The following is a 22639-nucleotide window of genomic DNA, read 5'->3' as shown; positions in this document are numbered from 1 at the left end:
TACATGCTTGGCAAAAAGGATTTAGCATTTATGGGTACCATTCAATTGAATGGAATCAAAATTGCATCGCGGCTATAAATGCAACCTAAATCATTTTTCTGTGATTCATTGACAAAAGTATTGAATCTTCCTTCCTTTCATTAATAGGTGGTATAAAAATAAAAGACGTCAAACGTACTACAATGTAGTTTGGGGAGCAGTAAAAGGAAATGACGGCTGTAAATGGATTTTATTGGCGTATAAAATAAAATGACGATCTTACACGTGAGGAGGGTGTGTTTGCAGTCACGTCCGAAACGCCATATCAGTGCGTAAGCTTATCGGAGCACGGGGCAGCCAGATGCCACGTGTGTTTGTAACAGGAGGCGAGGACCTGATCTGGTGAGCCTTTGCCCTTCAAACCTCTCAAGGTCACGCAAATAGAGCTGGTGAAAGCAAAACTGCTACAATTTGGTGTTGAACCAACATTTTCTGTCTTGAAAGTCACGTTGGACTGACTCACTGACATGACTTCAGCTCAATGAGCAACTTCATCAACTGGCCGCCCAAGATTACATCAAACAAGATCATGATGGCGACGGGAGAGTAGAGTAGCGTTTGCTTGTCTGAGAGCAAACCAAAAAAAAAAATATTCATTAAGATAAATAAATAAATAAATATATATATAGAAGGATGAATGGTTGCCTGTCTGGGGTGTGGCCTAAGCCAAAGGTCAATTACAGATGAAATAAAATGGGTTTTACCAAGGATAATAGCATTCAAGCTGATGCATCGCAAATAATATCTGTGACAGCTTTCAATTAAGATAATCACGACAAGGCATCCGAGCGTATTTTTTTTTCCCATCCGCGGTCTCAGACGTATTTCCTATCTGCACGTTGGCAGGCTCAGGAGCTGCACGAAAGGTCAGCTCATCACTCCTGCCGCATGAAGTAATCCCATGTCCACTTTACGCTCTGCCGATTCCTCTCGCTATTTCTGTGGCGCGCGCGCGCGGCGGTGCACCTGTAGGCCAAGCAACGCCACGTTGACATTTCTGCCTAAAACACCCAAAAAGGACGCAATGTTCCTTCCTGTTTTTTACACGTATGCTCCTATCTGCAGATATCTAGCAGAACACCCTTGCCCGTAAAGAGCCTCAAAGATGTTTTCACTCATAGATGCAACACTTCATACACTACAGCATGCCTACTTGTATACAAGCAATTCTAAAAAGTCCATCCTTCATCCTTTCAAGTGAATCCTCATCTGGCCACTGCAGTGAAACAGAAGGCTTCCATTGATTGTTTTTCCGCCCCTTCCGCATTCGATTCAATATGGAGTCCATTACAGTGGCGAGCGAGAGCAAGTTGGGAGCAGGTGCCGTTTACGCCAGCCACGCGTGCTCCCATTTGCCGCTACTTTCATCCGCGTTTGTTCTATTTCCATGGCGTCGCAACCCGAAGAGAATAAAGCCGCCCATACTTGTTTTTGTAGCTGTTCTCTTCTATTTTGGGACATTTAGTCTGCTTTTGGCAGAGGCAACAGAAGCAGCAGAGGCAGCGGCAGCGGCGGCGGCAGCGGCTGACGACAAATACAAAGCTACAGCGACAATGAGAATATTCACCCGTGGCTTTTCTGCCCCACTTGGATGATGTCTTAGTGTGATGATGAAACGTCCAAATGCTTCACACTCCAAAATAAAGCTTTCTCGCAAATGGAATCTAGTCATGCATTCTACCAGGGGTTCTGAAGTATCATTTTGAGCCCGAAAAGAGGCCAGTATTTATAGCGCAATTGACAAGGATTTCATATTTAGGAACAAAAACAGCTTTGGTTCATATCTTTTTGTTGTTGTTTTTAGTTTTGTTAGTTCTGTCTGAGGCACAAACCAGTGAGGACATACGTACGTACGTCAGAAAATGAAACGGAGGGATCACAGGCAGCTAAATCAAACTACAACCATGTAGCTAATCCACAAAAGCTAATCCAACCCTGCAGCTCTGAGGCAGACATACTAACCAGCGCTCGACCGCGCTGTCCAGTCCTGATTCCATTGATTTAAAAAATATCAATCAAGCACCATCTCGACCTCCAAGCAGTCAACCTAATCAGCCCGTGATGAGGGTGGCCTCGTCCTATCCTGCCGCCGAGACGGTGATTGGATCAGTGAGCACCTCTGGCTTATGATAGGTGATAATGTGCTATTGTGAGTGGATAATGTGGAGGTAATCTGGACTGCATATCTCCATCACTGGTGCGCCTCCGCCTGGCCTCCGACTCGCCTAATAGATAACACGATTGCCACACGCTGATGCAATTACCACTTTGTCCACGGTGCAACATTTTATTTATTGTTTTCACAAGTCCGTCAATGCGGCCCGATTTAGATGTGCTGCGTTTCGTTTCCATATGATTGTCGTTTTTCTGTATATCCTTATTCTCTATTGCCAATGAAATGTAAAATGCAGATCAACATGCGATTAATGACCCAACAAATGTTTTGTTTTTTGGGTTTTGTTGGTGCAACTTCATTTTCACCCTTGTATGATCATTCAGAATATTTTACCATCTCTCAAAATTGTAATTTGTACTTCCAACCTTGTCCACATATCCATGTATTGTTCATTAATGTGAGTCCAATACACCAACTTACTTGACAGAACTTTTGGGCACACACCGGATGTGGATTAAACATTCATTTGCAGCGGATGTATCAACACAAATCCACAACGTATGCAATATTCACCGAGGATGAATATTTGATCGGAGGAGGTGACTGTGATAGAACTCAAGACGTTAATGCAATCGTACTTGCACTTGTCAGGCAGATCCGAAAGACAACTGAACACTGTCTGTCTGTCTGTCTGTCGGTCTGTGGGCTTGTCAGTGCATCAGTGTTTTTTGCTTGTGATAGTCAAAAGCAGCGTCTGGATTGTGATACAGGAAAGTCATTTCTTCCGCATTCGATCAAGTTATAAACCCTGGCAGGAGGCGAGCGCTGAGTGAAGACAGGCTGTTTATGTTTAGAGTGGCCCTGCAGATGTCTTTGATAAGAGTGCCAGCAAACAGGGATAAACAGACATCTCAGTGGATGGAGATTTGAACACAGCCCGCTAATAACCTTGACAAGCTTTCATTGGAATATGGATATTCATTTATCAGGTTTTGATTGTTGTTTTAAAATTGGAAGGCACTAGACAAGCGTGAGTCTTGATTTGTATGTTTTTTTCCTCCAGTCATTTGAGGGAAGAAAACTAGTAATATGACAGACACTTGCCATTGCACGTCTTCCACATGATTCTAGAGAGCTAATAGAGCCCAAAGGAGCCACTTACAAAACAATACTTGATCTGACACAGTGGGGTCAAGCGGCACCCTACAGCATCACCTTTTCCCAAACACCAGCACAGACAACCTGCTGAGTCGGGCAAGGAGGGGGGGGGCAAACGAGGGAGGGAGGGAGGAAGACAAAACGCAAAGGTACGCTGGTGTCGGGAGCGTTCAGCCGCCTGGACATCAGGAAATGTGAGGTGAAGGAAAGCAGATTTTGACGTTGACTAAATAAGACAGGCGGGCGAGGGTGACAAGAGACGGCGAGAAACAGGCCAAGATAAAACTGTCAGAAAACATGATGATGCAACACGGAATATGCTAAGAGGAAACATATATTGTCCCCAAGAGACCTTGCTGTCTGTCTGTCTGTCTGTCTGTCTGTCTGTCGCATGCGTCTTGCACAAAGACCTGAGCTAGGCGGAGACGTGAGCGCTACCTCACGTGAACACTCCAGGCAAGACATCCGGACGTGATGACTTGCAGGTGACGCTCCCACTGCTAATACTAATGCTAATACACAACCAGTCGCAACCAGTTCAAGAGGACTTATTACACAACAAAGGATCATACTGTAGAGTGGGAAGGAGCAACCACTGAAAAATGGTTCACTTGAACTGGTTTTGGCTTACTTGTTATCGATTTGCTGTACCAACACAAGATCTGGATTTGATTCAGGGACAGTACACAGTCACCGACCGCTTCTCAAGAATGAGACGGTGGCAGTGGTGCTACCTGGCTGATCCTGACTTGACTTCATGATGAAGTCATGCGAGTCTTGTAAGTCAATTTGGAACCTCACCTGTGTAGTGAGACCGAAATTCAAAGAGAAAATTGAAGGGATGTGTGGACTGCCAATCCAGGAGATATCCATATCTGTCGTTGCCATCGTTGAAAAAACGACTCCCGGCGCTTAATCGATCAGTAATATCCAATATCCTGCTCAGCGTGTGCGTGTATCTCATTATATCCTTTCTATCAAAGTGAGATCTGAATTCACTTGGACAGAATGTTGACAGATCCACACGTTTCATCGCTAAAGTCCACTGTTAGTCATTGGCAGGCGTACTGACGCTAATCTACCGCCAATAACCCTCACCCAAATCCATCAACAGGAATAGTCACTTGAGCTCTTAAGAAAGGTCAAGGGGTCAAGCTTTTTCGAAGAAAATGCATGTTTCCGTTCCCATAGCAGGAAAAGTGCACAAATAAATTGCAGAGTGGACCCAAACAGAAGCAATCTATGAACAGTCTGCTTCCGTTTTGTTACAATGGAAGGTAGAATAGAAGGCAATTGTTGCCTTGGGAACCACGTTTTACAAGTCAGTCCTCTCCAATACAATTACTTTTAACAAATATTATTCCAAACCACACACCTGTGGTTACTTTTGGTCTCAAAGGGCAAAACTGTCTGCAATCAAATAAACTGTAGGTCGTGGAAACTAGACGGCAGCAATGGGACCATTCGACATCATCAATCAATACGATTTGATTTAGGGCGTGACAGATCAGCATGTCATGTCTCGCTATTCTCATGGGAGTTTTGTTCTCAATGGACTATGCGGTGTAATCAATAAAATGACAAATGAAATCTGCACTAACAAGACGGCATCGGATTCATGGTGGTTTGGACCCCACCAAGCAATGTTTGCAACCTTTCGTCAATGTGACTGGACGCTACTGCAAAGAACGAACCACTAGCTTATTGATATGCGCAGCCAGCCGAATCACATACAAACGCGCTGGGCAAAGACCGAGCGAGCGAGCGAGCGAGCGAGCTCTGGGGATTCATGCGCCGAGCCCTCCCCGGGGGCCGCTAATAGGAATGATTGAAAGAAAGCGTGCGGTGGATGGAGGACAAGGGGAAAAAGCCGGAGCTTTAGCCCAGTGGTGAGGAGCCAGAAGACTGGAGATAAAAGGCAAGATAGACAGTGATGGTTTGCAGACATAAAGGTAGAGAGAATGTAATCCACCATCCAGATGGAGAGAAGCTTGCTGCTGTTAGCTTGGGAGCAGCAGGGGATTGGGACTCCGGAGTTAATGTGACGGAGATGTTGGGTAAAAATAGCCCGGGGAAGCAGGCCAGGAGTCCTCAATGATAAATAATACACAAAGAAGCCGGCGGGTGAAGAGGCTGCTTCTCTTAGGTAATATTCAAATTCGTTACTGGAATCCTGCTGTCTCAGGACCCACAAGGAATGCACCAATGACAAATATATTGTCAGACGAGTTGATCTTTATGAGAAAGTATAGTACATTTAAAAGTTCCAGATGAAACCATGTGAGAGCAGAGAAAAAGAAGATGTTTCAAAAGCATCATAAGTGGCAGGATATGAGGCGCTTTTATCGCCACAATACCCACAGAGACACCCACCCGTCTATACTGTACAGTATGTTCGCTCTTTGCATCAAATATTCACGCAGGGGAGAAAAAGTATTGCACAGCAAGTATTTCCCCATGGCTTTGCCTAGGACATGGCTGGGATTTTTTCTTTTTTCTTTTCAGACGCCAGTTATCGTTATATAAAGTCATTCAAGAGCCAAACTGCATTTATAAAAAAAAAAAAAAAAATCAAGACCATGTATAGTTTATTTGTTTAGGTTTTTTTTGTTTCAATTACTCTTGAGATTGAGGTCTGATGATGATTTTGTATTTTTTGTATTGTATTTTTTTCAGTGATGCAGTGGAGACATTCACAATGAAGCAAGGTACAAATACCCGGACAATCAAAGACAGCAAAGGTCCAATGACGAATGCCTTTAACAGATGACTTGAACAATTATTCTGTTAAGAATGATTTTGTTCCCCCTCCCGTTCTGCTTTGGTCATCTTGAGCAAAACACACAATAGAAAAGCAGTCTGACAATATTTTTCCCTTGCCATGTGTGGTCTCTCACATCTTCAGAAACCGTTAAGATATTAAAAAAGATGATTGCGTGTGCACCAGGCTATATTATATTGGAGAAGCAGGGTGCGTGTTGCTTTCTTTATGGTCATTAAATGCAGCAGCTTGACACAAATGGTTATGTATGTGTGCGTGTGTGTGTTGATGCGCATTTGTTTACACGTAAAAAGTCTCACGAAGGGGGAGGGGGAGGGTTCAAACAGTATTCAGCAAAAGATCTACTAGCAGAGGCTAAAAATGGAAGCAAAGTGCTCACTCGCCTTCCCCAGGAAGTGAAACCAGCATTCAAATATTTAAATGACAATGCGGGTGTGACATTGAAGCCTTTTAGCAGATTCATCAAGCCAAGTGGAAAGCAGAAAAGGGAAGCCGTGATGAAAAGTAGCCCGGCCAATCGCAAGAGGATGTCTCTACCTTTTGTTTGCTTGAGTAAGCACATATACTCATACGGGTGCTTGGATTGCTCACAAATAGTGAAGCAACACATACAGACAGACAATATAACTACTAGTATTAGTGCTATACTGATGAGCTGAGAGACGAGTTGAGCTGTCTCAATGAAGAAAAAAGAAAAAAATCGATCTGTCTGTAGTCTTCTGCCCCCTGGTGGCTGAGGCAATCACACCAGAAGGAACAGCACAACGGCCAAACGTTTAATTGATGCACTTTCATGATGTCATTAATGTCTGCCTTTATGGAGTACAATTTTATGGAGTGCTATTTACATCCATTTAAAAGTGTTTTTTTTAACAGATGAACAGTATTTCAATTTGTTTTTTTCGAAAATCCTTTTTCCCTCGACTCCCTTGACCGTCAGAGTGGCGCAGTTGGTGGAAGGTGGCATATGGCGAGCTTGGCCAGCGCCATATTAGCTGACCCCAGATGCATCGCAAATACCAACAGAGGGCTGCCGGTCGCCATGGCAACGAAGCTCCTGCCTGATGGAGCGCGTTGTGGATCTCTCTCTTGTTCTTGCTTGTGTCTCTACAGCTCATTTCTTCTCCAAGCGTCCGTCGCGTGGTTTTGCTGTGTGTGACGGTACATATGACTGGATGTACTGCAATGACGCAATTCTTGGCTGTGTGGTCCGCTCTCATGGTGTTTCATCAGTGCTGGGCTTTCTCGCGCTATCGGAAGCACTGACCTATATAAGGCATTTCAACAAACTCTGCTCCATACGTGTTCATTTTGTATTTGTGTGCTTGGCTGCTTGATCCATTCAACAAACAGCTAATGAGTGAGGATTTATTTTTCATTTGTATTTCATTTCAGCAAAAAGCTGACATGTGATGATTAATTTGTTACCAACAGTCTATTTTTCTCTCATTTCATAGTGTTTGCCTTGGGTGCACGGCTTCCAGATTGATTCGAGCAAAAAATCTTAAAAATCCGATTTCAGATTCTTTGCATTGCCATGTCAATCCAATCTGCCCAATGATAGCGGACGTTTCATAAACTATATTAGCAATGGTCAGCTTTCAATGAAACCTCATGGGGCCGATCCACAACCACATCAGCATTTTTTCATCCTCGGATTGAAAGTCCAAGAAAGCCAAGTTTGACGAGCAGTTGAATCTTCGATTCCCACAATGGCTGAGAGAAAATGAGAAATTGACTTTGCCTGGAATACACTTAATAAAATCCATTTTCAAGGCAGACATTGTCACGGACGAGGCAGGGCAACCAATTGCCACATTGACTTCTTTTATGGAATAAAGGGGAAGGGAGCGGTGGAAGGCTGGAACGCCGGCGGGCCTAGCAAGGCTTGGACCTGGCCAGAACAGGCTCAAGAGGGTCCAAACAAACAAACTGGGAGGGGATCCTGCTTCTTTCATATGAAGCTCTCCACTCCCTTTCATTGTGTAATGTAAGAAATAAACCGGACGGCTCCACTATACTTTGAGCGGCCGCCCCTCTACTTCTTCACACCAGAGCGGCCTGCGGTGCCCACCACCCACCCACCGCCCGGCCCTCCTCCCTCCCTCCCTCCCTCCCTCCGCTGCCCACGGGCGAGCACGCTTCTGCTCCTCTGCTACACCTTGCTGCCCCTCAGCAGGCTTCTCACAGATTCCAATAAAAGTGGACTTTGATAGAGAGTGTCTGCGCTGTCAACGGATTCTCAAATCTGTCAGGAGATGTGACAGACACTCTCGCTTGTGCTTTTTTTCTTCTCTTTGGACTGGTGCACTGCGAGAAGCTTTGTATTTACGGCTGAATAATAAACTCGTGCCGGATTCCTAGCCATCATAAAAAATATGGATCATGATCAAATGTTTCGCCATACATCCTACAAGCAACCTCTTGACTTTAGCCAGTGAACCGAGGTGCGCAATTACAAGGCCTAATTTGAGCAACACATAACATTTGACAGAAAACAGGATTGTAACTTTTATATTGAAAATAAATCATTTCAATTTGCCCACTCGTACGTAACGTCATCCCTTAGACTAGAACAATTGAAAGCGCATCACCACTCTTTCAAATAAGATTCACTCGACAAAAAGAAAAGACATATTGGAAGACTCGAATCGTCTAAAAAATGGAATAGACCTCTCGAGAGAAATGGAAAAATGGAGACTCAAATGGAATGGAGGCCTCTGGGAATGGTGACACCGCGTTGCTGTTGACCAAGCAACAACTGTGCAGGGGTCACGCAGCTCACCACTGGAGATATGGAGCTAAGACAAACACGGCCACAACTTAATCTGTTTTCACAGCTCAGCATATTTAGCCAACGGGATTACAAGCATGACTATCACGGCGCGCACACGTCAGCAGAGAATATCACAGCGTTGTTTGGCGAATGCCTAAGCCTCTTAACCACATGCCACGTGGGAAAGGCACATAGCAAATTATTGGGAGGTGAGAGGGCTACAACCCAAGTCAGGAACCACTTCACCTCCAGAGAGAGTTTAGCACTGCGCTAATTAGCACACTTAATTAGTCTTTCAATCAATGCTCGGACAGACTTGTCTTTGACAAGGGCTGATGAACACGGGCGGGGCTTAAGCATGACATCTATGTTGTACACCTAATATGCAATCAGTCAATCTTATAGGTTCTATGTAGTAGAAGTCAATTCAATGGTGGGGGGGGGAAGCGATGACAGATTTTTTGCTGTGCATAATTACACCAACCTGCACTTTTTATCTGGTTAGAGTTTTACGCTTTCTGTAATAAACAAAACAGCCTCAAGGAGCCATAGGAAAGGTTGGCCCTTTTGACCAAGGTTTGGCCATTTTGGCTTGTAGTAGTCGTCATTTTCACTCACTTCTTCTGGGGAATTCCCCCAAATAAGAAGGTCATATCTGAGACCCACGGTCCCCAAACAGCAAGATTATGAACCGCGACCTTCTCAAACACCTTTTATTTAGAAAATCCAATTTGATTTGTTCAGTAGAAACAAGTGCAGGAGTCACCACAACAACTATATGAAGTGAAGAGGTGGGCTGCGTTATTCATGCTTTGATTATTTTGTTGCCTTTCTGTCAAAATCTTGCTTCATGTGGTTGGGAACTGCAGTTCCAAGTTTCTTTTCCTAGAGTCAAAGTTTGATGATGAATTTTCTTCACTGCTTGCAGCTTCAACTCGCTACACTTCCAAGCCTAATTGTAATACTAGCGACACGACATCCCTGCTTTGTTTTGCTCTGAGCAGCAATCCTACACAGAGGATGAGAGTAGGCGAGCTGCTGCCGCTGCTGCCGCTGCCGCCGCTGCTGCTGCTGCTGCTGTTTTGGTTGCTTTTGCTGCCGCCCGTTGTTGTTCCCGTTCTAGCACAGAGGTAGCGAGTAGCACGGTAGTGAGATGAATCACTCCATCGATCTCCCACGTCGCCCTCGCCTGCCAAGTAGAAACCAAATCAGCGTGGCCAGAGAAGTCAGAAGCGAAGGAACTCCGCCGGACTTCGCCGAGCTAATTGCATTCGCGGGAGGAGTGTTTTCTTTCATTATTATTCATTAAAAAAAGTCTTTTTTTATTATTATATTAAAATATAGTAGATTATTTTATTGTATTATTATATTTAAAAAACAGTCGACTGTTTTCTTTCATTATTATTAAAAGAAATATTATTACATTAAAAAATAGATTTATTTTATTATGATATTAAAAAGTAAAAATAGTTTTGTGTACTGAACAGCGAAATCCCACAAATAAGCATCCATATTAGATGGTTTCCTTGACAACACGGCATCCTGCCACGTCCAATAATAGAACAGTGTGACGTGGCATGCTCTGGCTTTCTTTCCCAGAGCTGGAAGAGATGATATGTGATCCACTTTAAACAATTATCTGGATGGAGTCTATTCTCGCCCTCGTAGCGTTGGCCGGCCCCCGAGGGTTTAGGGAAGACCCCGTAACACCATTCCTCCCCACGGAGCCCTGGAGCACAAGCCAAGCCGCAGTATTGATGCGGCAACGGGCACGGCGGTAAATACTCACAAGCACATGTGGTTGTGCGGAGAGCAGCGCAGAGGCTGTAATTGGTCGGGTCTGATTCAATTAACAGTGCGCACAAACAGCCCAGACACATTTCACTCACTCAATGCGAGACTAACGCTGAAGGATACGCCTCTCTGTCCCTCTCGTCACCTATGATTATTTTTTTTCAAGATGAACATTTTTCTCTGCTTGCCGCCCCTCAGACATAAGAATATTAGCTTTACGTTCAATTCAACAGGCTCATACGTTGTAAAGTAAGTCGTACCAATAGTTGTATGTCAAAATGTGCCCTTTATGTTTTAGACAAAATGCAATTTAGATGTTGATGCTATAAATGCAGCCAGGGGTAGGAGTAAAATAGTTTGATTTTCTTTTGCTCTTATGGTGCATTTCATTTTCAATTTGCTCCTCGGTTTTAGTCATGGACTCTGAAATGCACTTTGCACATTAACACAACATTAATGATGTTCCAAAAAGATGACACACTTGCTTCATATAACTGCTTCAAACCACAACGGCAAACTAAGGAATGACAGCTTCAGACTTTTTGGTGAATAGACTCGTGATAGGCAATTCGACCAAATGTCACGTGGCTCAGATAAACCGGCTTCAAATTTGAGAACGTTCGGCAGAACGCTGCTCAGCCATTATTCATATTCTATCTAATGCGAATCTTTATTGCAAATGAACATACTCCAAAAAATGACAGATGACGATTGTAATTGCGGCCTCAATCATCTCAGACAGAAAACAATGTAGAACAGCGCCAACAACTCTGCAGTATTTTGTCGCCCGGCCGAGTGCCAAAAAAGAACGCGTCTGCGAGAGTTCAGTCCGTGAACATAACGTGTCATGGCGCTAATGTGGCTAATCCGTGCAAACTCTTGACAGGTCCTTTTAAAAATCACCCGGAAAGACCGACGCTGACCTTTTGCGGTGGACTGCGACAATGCACGGAAAACACACCAGAAGCCAACTCTAGGCATGCACAGATATGACATAATTGTGTTCACTGATGTGCACGCACATTTACACACAAGCCCGTCCGTCATCATCATGCAATCCCTGTCATTAATAAAGCATGAAAGACAAAGCGTTACGTAAGCCATGCATGGAATTCTAAATGGGCTTTAGCTTTTCGCAAATTGAGGTGTTGCCTTCCAATAATTGTGCCGTGTTTTGAGAAGGTTCAGTGTTTATGTGTAGCTAGCGAAACACAGCAGGTCAATTGATAAATGTCTCCAGAATGAGTCCATGTTGCAGACATGATGTCATTTTCACATTGAATCGGACTAACAGCAGATCGTTTCCAATCTGTGGCTACTCTTCTAACTGATGTTTCAAATACGTACAGTGGTAAAAGGTAGCAAAGGGACAAAGGACATAAACAGAGGATTGATTCAAAAAAAAGTCCAACCATTTAATTGGCTGTCATTACATCACACTTCATATTGAAGTGTCCTTGAATATGATAAGCCAGCAAATGTAGGTGATGGAAAATTGCCGTGGCAACCAAAGATGTTATTATGAAGGCTTTCTTTGTGAAAGAGATTAATTGTACAGCCCCACTCGTACCAAGATGACTATTTTCAAAGGATGGCCACAATTTCAAAAAAAAAAAAAAGGAAGGAAGGCATTTTATTCCGCCTACTGATATGTCAAGTCCTCATCAGCCCGTGTGTAAGGGAATCACTCAATGGCGTGTGAAATTTGACAATAGACTTTACAGAGTCACATGACTTGATTCAAGTCAAACTTTGTCCATTTTACAACTTGGTACTTGCGTGGCGAAAACTATTAGACAAGCTTGCTATTTTGAGACTCAACTAAGACGGCATGACTTGACAAGTGTTGCATGTTTACATTTGAAATTCTGCATTTGTTGAGATGTTGTTGTTGTTCTTTTTTCTCTTCTCATTAGTGTCTATGGTATGATGCATAGCCCTCACAGAGCCACTTGGAAAGATCATTACCTTGTTTGGGAGCACTAAAACGTAAATTGTCAGTGATTAAAATGTGAATATGCTACAATGGAGCACAAGGTATACAGTAAAACCCAATTTAGGATTTCGCTTGAGACTCACGTCATTGCACCTTTGCTATGTAATACATCACAGTGGACAGTTGCCTTGACATCATCTCATAATCTGGTTTCAGGATACAGTGCAAAATTTGGATTAGGAGGCAGGAACAGTACACAACATGGAATTAGAGTGTCTGAAAGGTGTCCATACTCCAACGTGATGGCCCAGCTGTGCCATTAGTGGGAATTTGATGCACTGTACTTCTGGCGGCTTCTCATGTAGATATTAAACTTTGGCTCAAACACAAAAGGCACTTAGAGAGCGACAGCCACGTCATCACCCTTGACAACGTCGGTGGGGAATGTAAAGATGAAAAGGGCAGACATTTAAATGGGAACTCGGCGGTGGCAAATCATTAAGCCATGGAATGCATAATATCTGACAGCTTCAATTGCATAAGAGCTGGAACATTGACCATTAGGGACATCAATTGCTCTTAAATGAGTAAATACAACCTGAAAGATTGATGTGTATGTTGAGAGTGGATTTCTTTTCTACTTTTCGACATGAATCCAGACCTCCTGTATTATTGACAACATTGAGATTGTTAGCCACGTATTTCTTTGCATTTCCGGTTTGGTTCCCTGTGTTGCAAAATCACCGATTCGGATGCTTTGAATTGAGGAGCCGTACCGTATGCAAAGAAGTGTGGCACCATGCTGCAGCATCAGCAGGTGTTTGTGACCTCCTTTTGTCTTACTACCCCCCGTTGCTTTTTGATCTCTGGCAAATTAGGACAAGAGCCCCAATAGGAACACGGTGTGATCCTGAAATGCGCGTGCAGTCCAGCCGAGAATACAGGAACCCTTCGTCAAACACGTTTAATCAATGCTGACCCGCAGGATCGATGGCGGTACGGCGGACGACTGTGACGAAATCGAGGACAGTTGCCTGCCAGGGATTGCATCTCTGCGCCTTTTGTAGCCCTTACCCAATTGGGAGCAGCTTTATTTGAAATGGAAATGGTCACGGCGACAGTTGGGCTCATTCTCACGGCTTTGTCTCTGGCTCCCGATAAGCCTCGAGAGAGAGCCAGACGAGAAAAAACGGGGTCTAAAATAAGCGGCCGAGAGAGTAAGTGATACCGAGGGAGAAGGGGAGACCTCATTCGGTGAGGCTGGCTGGTTGGCTGGTTGGCTGGCTGGCTGGCTGACTGGCTGACGGGCTGACTGGCTGACTGGCTGGCTGGCTGGCTGGCTGGCTGGCTGACTGGCTGACTGGCTGGCTGGCTGGCTGGCTGGCTGGCTGACTGGCTGACTGGCTGACTGGCTGGCTGGCTGGCTGGCTGGCTGGCTGGCTGGCTGGCTGGCTGGCTGGCTGGCTGGCTGGCTGGCTGGCTGGCTGGCTGGCTGGCTGACTGGCTGACTGGCTGGCTGACTGGCTGGCTGGCTGGCTGGCTGGCTGGCTGGCTGGCTGGCTGGCTGGCTGGCTGGCTGGCTGGCTGGCTGGCTGGCTGGCTGGCTGGCTGGCTGGCTGGCTGGCTGACTGGCTGACTGGCTGACTGGCTGACTGGCTGACTGGCTGACTGGCTGGCTGACTGGCTGACTGGCTGACTGGCTGACTGGCTGGCTGGCTGGTGTGTCTTCCAACGTGGCGATGGAGCCACTGCAATGCACCAAAACCAAGGGGAGCGAGGTTGAAAGGAGTGAGGGGGTGGGTGGGTGCCTTAGCTAGCTAGCTGGCTGGCTGGCTGGCTGGCTGGATGGGTAGGTGGGTAAGCGAGACGAGACGGCAAGGAACGCTACAGACGACCGGGTAAAACACAGAGAAAAGGGGAGAGGAGGAGGAGGGACACAAAAGATAGAAAGAAAAGGTTCGTGCAGGGGAGGAAAAGACAGCGGTGCCATCAATCCGCATGTTGACGTTTGGGAAGGCAGGAGAAGGTGGATTGAAATCAACACATCTCACATTTACGTCACTTAGTAAAAGCTGCAATGTGGATTTTTTTTTTTTTTTAAACCAATGCCAATTCAGATATTTAACAGGATAAAAGTCCGAGACCCAATTAATGGGCCAATTGATTCCAAAATATATAGGATGGAAAAACAGTTTTATGCTCACAATAATAGAGAGGAATTGAAGGCAGAACATTTGGCTGTTTTACAGTACTTTGTAATTTAGCATATGTTTAACAAAAAATCTGCCAAAAAATGCAATTTCTGAGGTGGTTTTTTTAACGTCATTATCTATGTCTTGTAATGTAAAAAAAAAAAATCACGGTAAAGATCGGCAAAATGTTTACGGATCTTAGAAAAACAAACAATCATTCTTCATTTGTTCCATGACAAAGCTTGTAACTCAATCCATTTTGTTGTTGTGTGCCTTTAAGAGGCCTGGCTTAGTGAGTGACATCATGTGAGACTTTGTGTGTGAGTTGTGGCCTACAGCAGCACCTTGCAAGTGTCCTCATATTGTATTTCACTGTTGGTCATGGACGATTGCGGCCTTGGGCTAACACAGTGAGTCGGCCAACTGGCCGCCGCGTCCCTCCCTCCCTCCCTCACACTCCATTATAACGGCCTCATACTTTAGGAACGCCCGAGTTCAATGGCGAGCGCTGGCGGGCAGAGTCGTCACGTCGGCACTTTACTCAGCCGACAAATAAATGACTGCGGGACAGAAAAGAGGCCGGCTGAAGGACCTCCTTCCAGCTCTTATTGTCAAGGGTGCTGCGTCCACTTTTGGTCAGCGAGAGATAAAGGGAAAGGTCACGCAGACCTGAGAGGAAAAGGGGGGAGACGGCCGAGCAGCACACAAAGGTGGGAGATAAATCGCCTGTCATGGCTCAATAGAGGCTCGGAACATCTGTCGCGAGGCTCCCTAAACGGCCGCTGGTCAAAAGGCCAAAGTAATGAACTTGTACTAGACGTGGCAATGACTTGAATGCAGTGATTCCCAAGCACTCGGAAAGCTCATCAGGAAAAAAAGTTATTTACCACAAATAATGTTCATGCGCCAGCCGTGTCCCCTCACAGGCGGAAGCATTAACACACCATTGAACCAGAAGGTGCAATTAACCTGTCGCCATTTGATCAGATTGACGTGGCAACACGTAGAGGCTGAAATATGACATCCAAGGAATCATAGGTGTCAAACTCAAGGCCTGGGGGCCAGATACGGCCCGCCACATCATTTAACGTAGCCCGCAAAGACACGTTTTGCATCGACTTTGCGTCATTACTAAAATGACAAATCATCGTCACGTATCGAAAAATACAGACATTGCTTGCGATTGGACTTTTTTAAATATCTGAACAGTCTTTACTCGTCTCTGATTTCAAAACGAGTTACTCATCTGTTTTGTTTTGTCGCCTATACAGCCTATAGAAGACGTCGCCAATCATATTGACCCTCCGAGGGAAACTATGACTACGATGCGGCCCGCGACAAAAAACACTTTGACTCCCCTGCAATAAATGAATGCAATTTAATGGAACAAATAGGTGTGATCATCTCCATTAAAAGACCATTTGATACGTTACACACCTACTACATTTAGGTTGGAAATGAAAGTCAGCAGAGAACGCCACCTTTTCAACATACCTACTCTGATTTCAAAGAATGCCATTCCTTCTGGACTTCACGTTTGGACGTTGGGAACAAGCCTCAGCGTCCACCAGTAAAGTGGACGTGCTGACCTGTGACTGATAGCGAGGGGCTTGGAAGATGGAGGACGGGTTCTACCTCCCTCCTCCCCGCTTTTGGATCGTCTTAGCTTGTCTGAGGTGCAGCCCACCTCCGCAAGATGAGGATTTGCAGGAAATACATGCTACATGTATACAGTACGCACCTCCCCCATAAAGCCCCAGCATCAACTGTTACATAACACACACACACACACACGAGGATTTCTAGATTTACTCCCCCACTTCGACTGCTACCCTTTCCCATTATTCCTCTCACTGTCTCTTTTTTACACACACGCACACACACACACACACACACACACACACACACTGTTTGCTCAGCCATATGCTTAACACCCACCTTCCATCACACACACACACACACACTCACACACAATGCAGACGGTTGTGTAATTTACTGGTCTTCTAATCTCGCCCCCCTCTCTCTATCTCCCCTCTCTCTCTCTCTCTCACTATTTTTTTTCCACATGATTCTGACAGCAGTTGCCTGCAGCGGCCTTGAATGGAGTGAGGAACAGCAGCGCCCCCTGTCGTCTTTCTATAAACATGCACTTGCAAGTAAAGTGGAGTCACCGCATTTGTTTTCCCAACACATTTGGACATCTACACAATCGATTGCATTCAGTCCTGACTTGCCATCACATTTGAAAATTTATAAGGACACAAATCACACCACCTGCCCTGCCCAGCCTGTAGTTTTTGCCAAGAGGCAAAATCTCATTTATTGCTTGTATTTGAGTCTGCTCATTTTTCAAGTTTCTGCTCATAAATTCAATTCTGAATGCTATTCCAATCTGATGATAACAAATGTATTGCATTTTTTCCTCCTCTCCCATGTTGTGTATCCCAATGTTGTCACTTGAAAGCAAAGAGATCAGATTTGCATTCCTTGCATGCAGTCTTAGAAGCATTCACTGAGCTAAAGTTGCCTTGTGAAATTTGCAACAAAGTCTCAAGGGACTGAACTTTTGGCACCTTCAACTTTGGATATTAAGTATGAACAGAAATTCAAATCAAGGCAGTGGGTCCCCCCAACCAGATAACGCAGAGTGCACCTAATTCTATCAAGAGCAGAGCACTTGGCCCATTTTCGACGCATCGGTGGCGCCGGCCGGGTCCAGCAAAGATTGATATGATGTCACTTGAAGGTGAAAGGCATTGGAAAGGCAGCGAGTGATAATGGCAATGAATGGCTTGCTCACATCTGCATGCCAATCAATGGAAACTAAATCGGGGAAGAATCCACAATGTCAATCTGGACAATTTTGTGCACCGTCCCTCCCTTGTGATCAAAGTCAGATATCTCGTCAAGATTATCCTGAATGGAAAGGAATAAAGTGTGTGTAGAGAAGAACTAGAAGAAGCAAAGTTGAACTGTTATTTATCTGCTAGCCGCATTACGGTTGCAAAGTAGTATTTTTTTACTGTGGGAAATAATTTGAGTGGATACACTTTTGACATAACATTCACGATTGTTGGCCCATATTTCATTTTGTGCACAATAGAGGGAGGTAAAAAAAAATCCTCCTGACACACCCACACCACAGGATAATATTGTGACATCCAGTAATCAGGCCTTTGCAGGCATTACAACTCTTTAAACAACAGATACTTAAATACAAATGGTAAAGTACTTATATTGCAATACTCATGTATATATATTCTTTATCATCTGCAAAAAAAAAAAAAAAAAAAACGAATCATATTGCTGCTTAATGAATCACTGCATTTGTGAAAATGTTCTATGCTTGCAAATCCAGATCCAGAAAGTTGAACCTGCCATGGTTTGGCTTTAGTCATACGTACTTCGAATCAACCTGCAGGAAAACAAGCTGATTGATTGCAAGTGCTTTCCTGGACCTCCATTTGACACCTTTATGCATTATGTATCTCTGTGAATTATGACTTGCAGGAGCCAAAACATGCACACCAGAAGGAGTATAAGTGGGGCCACTGAAGAATCTTGGCTATTTTGGATCCGTTTCAAGGGGGAAAGAGGATTTGAGATTTCGAGTTACATGCATGATCACGGAATGAATGAAACTCACATGATAGCACGAGTAATTGTAATGGTAATTGTTATTCTTATTACTGTCAACCAAAGCGTATTTGCCAATGATGCAAGTAAAAACAAAGCATGCATGTAATCATGCATCATTTGTCAGGTAACCTGCCCTCTTTCATCGTGCAGACGGTGACCTTTTTGTGGCCCAATCCACAGTGGAGTCACACATCTGTGCTAGCATGTAGCCGGTAGCTGTGTCCTTCCTACCTTTTAGCGTCACCACCGTGGACGTCCACGCCTCCTTCCCCGCCGCCGCCGCCGATTCGGCTCTTTCGGCCACAGCTGCATCATCGCCTTCAGCCTCGGCTCCGCTCGAACACTTGTCGCCCTCGAACAGAAGGTTGACTTCCCCCTGGATGTCCACGGGGAGCCTGACATCGTCGCTCTTGGACACGGTGAACCTCTGGCTCATGGCTGAGGAGAAGACGCTGGGATCGGGGAACCCGAGGGAGGGATTTGGTTTCTTTGTTTCTTTGTTTCTTTGTTTGTTTATTTTATTCCGAGCAAAGCGCTTCTCGCTCGCCTCGGCAGATCCACCCGGCAGAAGGTTCGGTCCTTGTCAGGTGAGAAGATGCACAGTGGGCCGAGTCATCAACCGGTGTCTGCTGGCTGACTGGTTGGTTGGTTGGTTGGTTGGTTAGTTGGTTGGCTGGCCGGAGGGGAACCGGGTCCTAACGCCGATCCAAATCGGAACCACAAATACACGTTGAGACGCTCTTTATAAACGATGTGGTTGCAACACACGTGACAGCACGCTATATGATGCGATCACGCTATTTCATGGCTATAGGAGCATTTGGAATACGTTCTGAATAACACTCAACGTCGCTCAAGTCGGCGTTGCTAAGCAACCACGTCAGCCAGCCAGCCAGCCAGCCAGCCAGCCGGCCAGCCAGCGCGTAAAGCAGACACTTCATTAGGGACACTTGACCATGGGGGAAACGATGCGGAAACTAAATACAGAATTGGAGATATTTTACTTTAGTTTTTCAGTCCCTGACATATATATGTGATATGTTTTTTCTTTACATTTTTTTTGTTCGGGCTTTCAGATTTGCAAATTTTGCAGATAAAACTACCGTAACGCGCTTTTTTTTTTATTGTACTTGTAACACCAGGGGGCGCTATTAATCCACATCTCGCATTTGTCAGTCGCACTTGACGTCACAGGAGTCTGGTGGAATGTTGGCGTTTGTTATTAAATTCATTTTGAATGCTTGTAATTGTTGTTGTTGTTTTCTTCTTTTAAACATGCACAATTCTTGGCTCGTTTGTTCACTTGATTGTCTGATAATTCAGGTGTTTTTCTCGTCGAAATCCATTGGACAGCGCTTAAGGCTTCAAAACAAAGATCATTCATGTTCAATTTGAGGTATAGGATTGTAGCACAGTATCCGATTATGAACATATTACTTTATCTGATGCGTCACCCTAAACATGACATGCAAATACATTTTATTATGATATACAGTCATACATTTTACTGGGTGACATTAGACTGGACAGCTGTTTTGAACTAAATGTCCCATGCGTGTATGTATGAGTGGACTTGTTTTTCCTGAGTGAGTTATGTTAAGTACACAAATTTCTCTTTCATCTCGAGGGACAAAACGCACGTGCTCGCACACATCTTGGCAAACGTGCGCACTAAAGCACTAAAACACATGACACTTGTTTTGAGTTCATCGCTACACACTTTTCAGGTGAATGACACTTGGCTTGATTCCAAAGCAAAGAATATGATTGGGAAAGTAAAGTAAAGAAAACTCCTGCCTGGCCTGTGTTATAACGCTTGGCACACTTGGCACATGTGGGGCTCAAAAAGGTACTTTGGGTTCAAGCCAAACGAGATGCCACTGCTGAATCTGTGTCAGTCATTCCAGAGGACCAAAGATGGATCGGGAGAACAGGACTGCTAGGATGACCGACCATCAATCTACCAATCTACTAGCCAACCTACCTACCTACCTACCTACCTACCTACCTACCTACCTACCTACCTACCTACCTACCTACCTACCTACCTACCTACCTACCCACCCACCTACCCACCTACCCACCTACCTACCTACCTACCTACCTACCCACCTACCCACCCACCTACCTACCTACCTACCTACGCCATCATCCGCACAGCCATCTTTGGAGGGATGTAAATTTGAAAGTCGTCCCATCCACAAGGGGCAACCACGTGTTTCACAATAAGCCACTAGTTGTACTGGCAGAGAACACCACGATTGCACAAAAAGTGGCCAAGAACACACAGACAAATACACAGTCGAGAAGACAGCTGCCAAGCGGTGAAATATTGACCTGATCCGGTCATGTTGACAGACAGGCTTGCTTTAATGACAAACAGACTTACGTACATCACCTGAAGGATGCTAAGTGGCAACTCAGCCCAGGTCAAACCAATCAACATCACAGGGCTACTTTTACAGCGTTTTACTTTGGAGTTAAGGGATTTGTGAACTGTGTACAAAAGCATCATTTTGGATCGTAATCATCCACCTTTCCCGATAGCCGCCCAAGTAAAAATGACCAAACCGGGCCCAATAATTCATTTCGGCACCCTGGCGTGATCTGACTAATTAGAGTTCCATGGTTGTGTGTGTGAAAGGGGAGCAGGTGTGTCAAATTTGACGCTCACACTCACTCGTTCTCATTGGAAAGAAGTAAAAAAGATAACCAGATGTTTTAACCATTTGCTGTGGTCCAAGAAAGACTTATTTGATCTTGCACGTCAAGCATGATGAGAGTGTCATGGTCCGGAATGGATGACATCCACCATTTCATACTCTACATCAACTGTCATTCTGACCACCCGCACAATCTAATGCCTAGCCCATATGAGCTCATGTTTATTATTCCTCTGACTATTTGCAGCCCAAATTTCCTCTGATGCTTGATTTGATTTGAGGAATTGCTTGGCGAACCGGATCAAAGGAGATCCCCACATCCCCGACCGATCATGCTTGTCTGAATGGATACAAAACGATAGCAGTTAAATCAGGCTCCACAGAGGTTGCTCTTAGAGCCCGGCAGAGGCCATTAAGAGGCCTTTCTTTTAACATGGCTGACTTACCGTTACAGTGAAATAATATTTACCACCCAATAAAGTGTCAGTGATGCATTATTAGGAGTGACTGCGCCGCCTTGCTGTTTTAACAAGGAGCTTTTACAGTGACGCTGATTCCCGATCAGAGGCCTCATGTGCCTGTGCGTGTGTGTGTGCGTGTGTGTGTGTGTGTGTGTTTTCCAGGACGAAAAAGAGAGCACAACAAGTTTACGGCCACAAAGTGCAGAGCAGAGTCCTTTGGCAGCCAGGCCTTGAGGAGGTGCTTCAGGGAGAAATCGATGGGGTCCAATGAAGACTGTGGCAAAAACAGCCTTTGGAAAGGAGAGTCACACACAAATGGTTACACAGTGGGTTAATGATCAGATGGGCGGCCTCATCGATGTGTAATAACATGCATGGAGAGGTCAGTTCGTTTTCAGCCCCGTTGCTCTCCCGACAACGGTATGCCGTGGATGCAAAAACACGCTCGCAAGGTGGGACAAAAAATCAAATAACATATTGCACTCTTGTGGCCATTGGCGATTCAAATCATTCCAACGTCAAATTGATCAGATCGTCAAAGCATCTGGGGAACTCGTTTTCCATGTGCCAATACAAAAAACAAAATTTCACCGATTGTATTTTCTAACTGGACAGTTCAGCATGGGCTCTTCCGCATCCACACGCAATTTCGCCATTTTCAAGTCTTAAGCATGAATAATTTGAAATCTGAAAAAGATTGTACAACCAAGAGTCATACAAATGTGCCAATGGTCGGTCGTTGGGCGACCAGTTCAGGGTGTGCCCATAATTTGAAATCTGAAAAAGATTGTACAACCAAGAGTCATACAAATGCGCCAAGGGTCGTTGGGCGACCAGTTCAGGGTGTGTCCATAATTTGAAATCTGAAAAAGATTGTACAACCAAGAGTCATACAAATGTGCCAATGGTCGGTCGTTGGGAGACCAGTTCAGGGTGTGCCCCACCGACCATCAATGACCATCAATCGCCCAATGACTGGATGGATCACAATCATTTCCAAGCGACTTCAGGTAAACAATAAATGCATTCGCATTCGTGTATTCTTTCTTCATTCTTTTTCAACAGTGTATTAATTTTGCATGC

At 44.8% G+C, this 22639-nt stretch overlaps 1 protein-coding gene across 2 annotated transcripts in view; it reads right to left on the bottom strand.

The window, feature by feature from the left end:
- The window catches only part of slc12a5a (solute carrier family 12 member 5a), a 76803-nt gene extending 57813 nt beyond the window's left edge, over window positions 1–18990 (bottom strand). For both annotated transcript variants that reach the window (XM_037252058.1, XM_037252059.1), the window contains exon 1: window positions 18664–18990. In XM_037252058.1, coding sequence (XP_037107953.1) covers window positions 18664–18868 — 205 coding nt within the window. In that variant the 5' untranslated portion in view covers window positions 18869–18990. The remainder of the gene's footprint in view (window positions 1–18663) is intronic.
- Between the last annotated feature and the right edge of the window lie 3649 nt (window positions 18991–22639).

Source organism: Syngnathus acus, chromosome 5, assembly GCF_901709675.1.
Source record: "Syngnathus acus chromosome 5, fSynAcu1.2, whole genome shotgun sequence".
In the NCBI taxonomy this organism is placed as follows: Eukaryota; Metazoa; Chordata; class Actinopteri; order Syngnathiformes; family Syngnathidae; genus Syngnathus; species Syngnathus acus.
This window is presented reverse-complemented; position numbering and strand designations above follow the sequence as displayed.